Below are 4,232 nucleotides of genomic sequence, written 5' to 3'. Positions count from 1 at the left end.
GCTATAGCATACAAGCATACCTCAAGGTATCAGTAAATGAGTGTACAACAGCTTTGGATGCACTATAAGCACCTGACCATGGTCCCAGATCCAATGCAATGCAACTTCCAACATTTACTATTTTGCCTTTCTTCTTGGATGCCATGTGAGGAACAACAGATTGAATTAACCTTATCATTTCTAAATATGCCTTTAAATCAATTATGAATACCATTCTAAATATACTTATACATCAAATAAATAAAATAAACACTACTTATGCAATACTATTACCATAAGGTAAAGCAACATATTAAATAAATTTTCTATTCAAACTTGTATGTATCAGCTACTACGTTAGTAGCAACATTTGTCTTTACTACATCATCAATTATATGGTCCCTAGCTAGTTGTACATACTCATCACCATCACCAAAAAACTATTCAAGTTCTTGCTCTTGGTATGGTTCATTCTCATATACTTCATCTTCCACTACTTCTTCTCCCATATCATATAGATCTCTTGGCTTTAGATGCATAGCAACACTCCACCCTTTATTGACAACATCATCCACATAATACACCATTTGTGATTGAGATGCTTCGATGTAAGGCTCATGTTCTTCACATTCACCAGTATGAATCAATCTATCAAAATTAACACAATTTAAGATCCAACGATCCTTTTTATACCCTCTATCTCGAGCAGTATCAGCCCATCTACATTTGAAAAGAACAACCTTGAATCAACCATAATAATTAATCTCAAGAATATCTTCTAACTTCCCATAATATGGTAACTCTGCTTGCCTTAAATTTCCGTCAATACTACTTGCAATACATGATGTTTTAGAAGTTAAGAAAACTCCACTATTCTGTGTTCTGAGACCTTCTCGAGCCAAAGTTAAAAATTTAGACCCATTGATGTTATATGCAGTAAAACGTCTTGCAACTACCGATGGACCTCGTGCAAGAAACTTTAGATCAATAGAAATTGTATCTATTGTGTCTGGATTCATAATCTAAATCAAAACGAGATTGTATTAGTGAAGTTTGCTTGTTCAAACCAAATGTAAACAATAACTAATGATTATTTACTCACCCGCTTTTGGAACCAATCAACAAACTCTTTATTAACTCTCCTCTCTATCTCTGTAGGTGAAGGTCTTCTTCTTGAACTCCTCCTTATGTACTGTCTAAACTCACTATATGAAATAATTACATTAATGTTAAAGAACAAAACTAGCCTACTCAAACATTACAATGATAAATAATATAAAGTTTGTATGAGTTACTCACTCTACAAATGGCGTGACTACTGCACAATTCAGAAGCACATACCGATGAGCTTGTAGTTTCTGCATATCATTTAAAGGGAATGTAATCGAAGCTGATGCAGGTTTACCTAATTGAGGAAATATAGAGGACGTTCCAGAAGGCTCAGTGACATTTGGGTCATCAAGAACACGCCTAGGTCTATTGAATCTTGTCTCAATATCCTCAATATACCGAGAACAAAAGGTAAGAGACTCTTCAACTAAGTAACCCTCAGCTATAGAACTCTTTGGTTGTGCTTTATTCCGTACAAAGGACTTAAAATGTCCCAACTCCCTACAAAAATAATAGGCCATAAGTGTACAAACTAATTCAAGTGACTAGAATGCAAGTATCTTCAAATTAGAAATGTTAATGTTTTACCTCTCGACGGGATACATGTTTCGATGATGCACTGGACCTCCGAGTTTTGCTTCCTCTGCTAGATGGATAGACAAATGAACCATTACTGTAAAGAATGTTGGAGGAAATAGTATCTCTAGGTGGAAAAATGTGCTTTCAATGCGCTCTTGGAGCTTATCAAGCTCTGAAACATTCAAAGTTTTGCTAGAAAGGGCTCTGAAAAATGAGCAGAAGTCCACCAAAACTGCAACTACATGGTCGGGCAACACATTGCGGATCGCCAATGGTAGCAATTGCTCTAAAATAATATGACAATCATGACTTTTCAACCCAAAAATCTTTTTTTGTACCGAATCAACACAGCTAGAAATGTTACTTGAGTAGCCATCTGGTACTTTAATATTCTTCAAAGTTGTAAGGAACAACATTTTAGTGTCCAACTTCTTTTTTTATCAATCATAAGTGAAAACACAGCAAGGTGATATTTTCCACTATCATCCGGCCAAAAATCACGCCTTATGCCCATTTTTTTAGATCCTTTCGGGCATTAATATTATCTTTTGATTTCGATTTATCATGGAGCAGTGTATATATGATATTGTCAGATATATTTTTTTCAATATGCATAAAGTCTAGATTATGACGCAACAAATTAGATTTCCAATAAGGAAGTTCAAAGAATATACTTCTCTTGTTCCATTGCTTAGTTGCTCCTCTAGATCTTTTCCCTCTACAATACAATTCTGCTCCTCTCCCTTCTTCGATTTGTCTCAAAATGGCAGACCCTGACAATTTTAATGGTGGATTTCGCTCCTCTGTACTTCCATTAAAGCGTACTCGATTCAACCTAAACCTGTGATTTCTTCTCAGAAAACGACGATGGCCCATAAAGCACCACTTTTTACTATGACGAAGACGACAAGGTTCTGTGTCAAAGTTACAAGTTGGGCAGGCAAAACCAGTATGTGTGTTCCCGCCAAATAAGATACCTAATCCAGGAAAGTCACTGATTGTCCACATAAGAGCTGCATGCATTCTAAAATTTTCATTCAACGATGAGTCAAACGTTTCTACACCATCATTCCATAACTCGTGTAATTCCTTCACAAGGGGTTGTAAGTACACATCTATATTATTTCTAGGCATGTGCTTCCTTGGAATGATCATTGATAAGATGAAGGAGGTGTGCTTCATACACATCCAAGGAGGTAGATTGTATGGAATCAATAAGACTGGCCAAATACTATATGTAGTAGTCATTGTTCCAAAAGGACTGAAACCATCACTAGCAAGGCCTAGCGAACGTTTCGAGGATCCGAAGCAAATCCAGAATGAGTCCGATCAAATGTCTTCCATGCCTAACCATCCCTTGGATGCCTCATCAACCCATCAGTATTATTGCCTGAAGCATGTCATCTCATATGTTCTGCAGTCTTACAACACATAAATAATTGTTGCAATCTTGGTTTCAATGGAAAATAACGCAAAACCTTTGCAGCTTGCTTTTTTTTTTTCTTGTTAGGATTCCATTTAGATGTACCACAATGCTTACATGCTTCCAATTCTGAATCACCTTCCCAGTATAGCATACAATTATTTGTACATGCAGGTATCTTGGTATAGTCAAGGCCATGTTTGCTAATGGTTTTTTTGGCCTCATAAAAGAAAGGAGGTAACTTTGCATCTTCAAATGCATCTCTCAACAAATCTAGTATCATAGTCATTGCTTTGTCACTTAATCCACAATAGACCTTTATATGATACAATTTTATTAAAAACTCTAGCTTTGTGAACTTGCTGCCTTCATACAGTGTTTCACTTCCATCTTTGAGAAAATCAAGAAAGTCACCAGAATCCTCCCTATGCCCCTCATTTGATATTTCATTTGAGTCCAATGGTTGAGATATCCCTACATCAGCCGCTTGGTGCCTATAGTGCCCAAATGCATCATTAATCATTGTTTCTATTGGATTTTCTGGGTGAACCATCTCTTGCATAACATCTCTATCTCCAGAAGGCTCTACTACCTGTTTCTCACAGTGAAGATTCCAAATAACATAATTTTGAGGGAATGGCTTGCAAATCAAATGATCTTGCACTATCTCTCTAGTTTTCTACTTGATAAAGCCACATTTAGGACATGGGCATCTAATTGTATCTTCCACAGCCGCATTCTTAAACGCAAAATCAAGAAATTTATCCAAACCAAGCCAGTATTCGTTTGTGTTCCGTGGCTTTCCAATCCATGATTTATCCATTGAAAAATGATAAATACATTAACACGAACCCTTTTAGAATATACCTCCAAAAGCAATCCTCCAGTCCATGGGTACCTTCAGATTTGACTATCCTTCCAATCTTCTACAAGAATTTTAAATGCTCTTTCAAACAAAGTTAATTTCAGAAACTGACAGAGGACAGAAAGAACCAATGAAGAATTCCCACAAAGGACTCCTTGTTCATATAGCGAAGGATAACAAGCAGTAGAAAAAAGAGGGTCAGAATTACAAATGAAGAAAATCTAAGAATTTCGATATTTCCCACGGTTGCCGCTTTCCTTGCTTAAAATAAACCCT

The 4,232-nt window shown here is 36.4% G+C and overlaps 1 protein-coding gene across 1 annotated transcript; it reads right to left on the bottom strand.

The window, feature by feature from the left end:
* Window positions 1-419: 419 nt before the first annotated feature.
* Window positions 420-2,916, bottom strand: LOC104237494 (uncharacterized). The gene is made up of 6 exons (XM_070156116.1): window positions 2,343-2,916; window positions 1,678-1,954; window positions 1,321-1,590; window positions 1,082-1,184; window positions 790-1,001; window positions 420-699 (listed from the first exon to the last, which is right to left on the bottom strand). The coding sequence occupies exons 1-6, from the start codon at window positions 2,914-2,916 to the stop codon at window positions 420-422; spliced, it is 1,716 nt and encodes a 571-aa protein (XP_070012217.1).
* Between the last annotated feature and the right edge of the window lie 1,316 nt (window positions 2,917-4,232).

The sequence above is a fragment of the Nicotiana sylvestris genome, chromosome 1 (assembly GCF_000393655.2).
Source record: "Nicotiana sylvestris chromosome 1, ASM39365v2, whole genome shotgun sequence".
NCBI classification, from domain to species: domain Eukaryota; kingdom Viridiplantae; phylum Streptophyta; class Magnoliopsida; order Solanales; family Solanaceae; genus Nicotiana; species Nicotiana sylvestris.
This window is presented reverse-complemented; position numbering and strand designations above follow the sequence as displayed.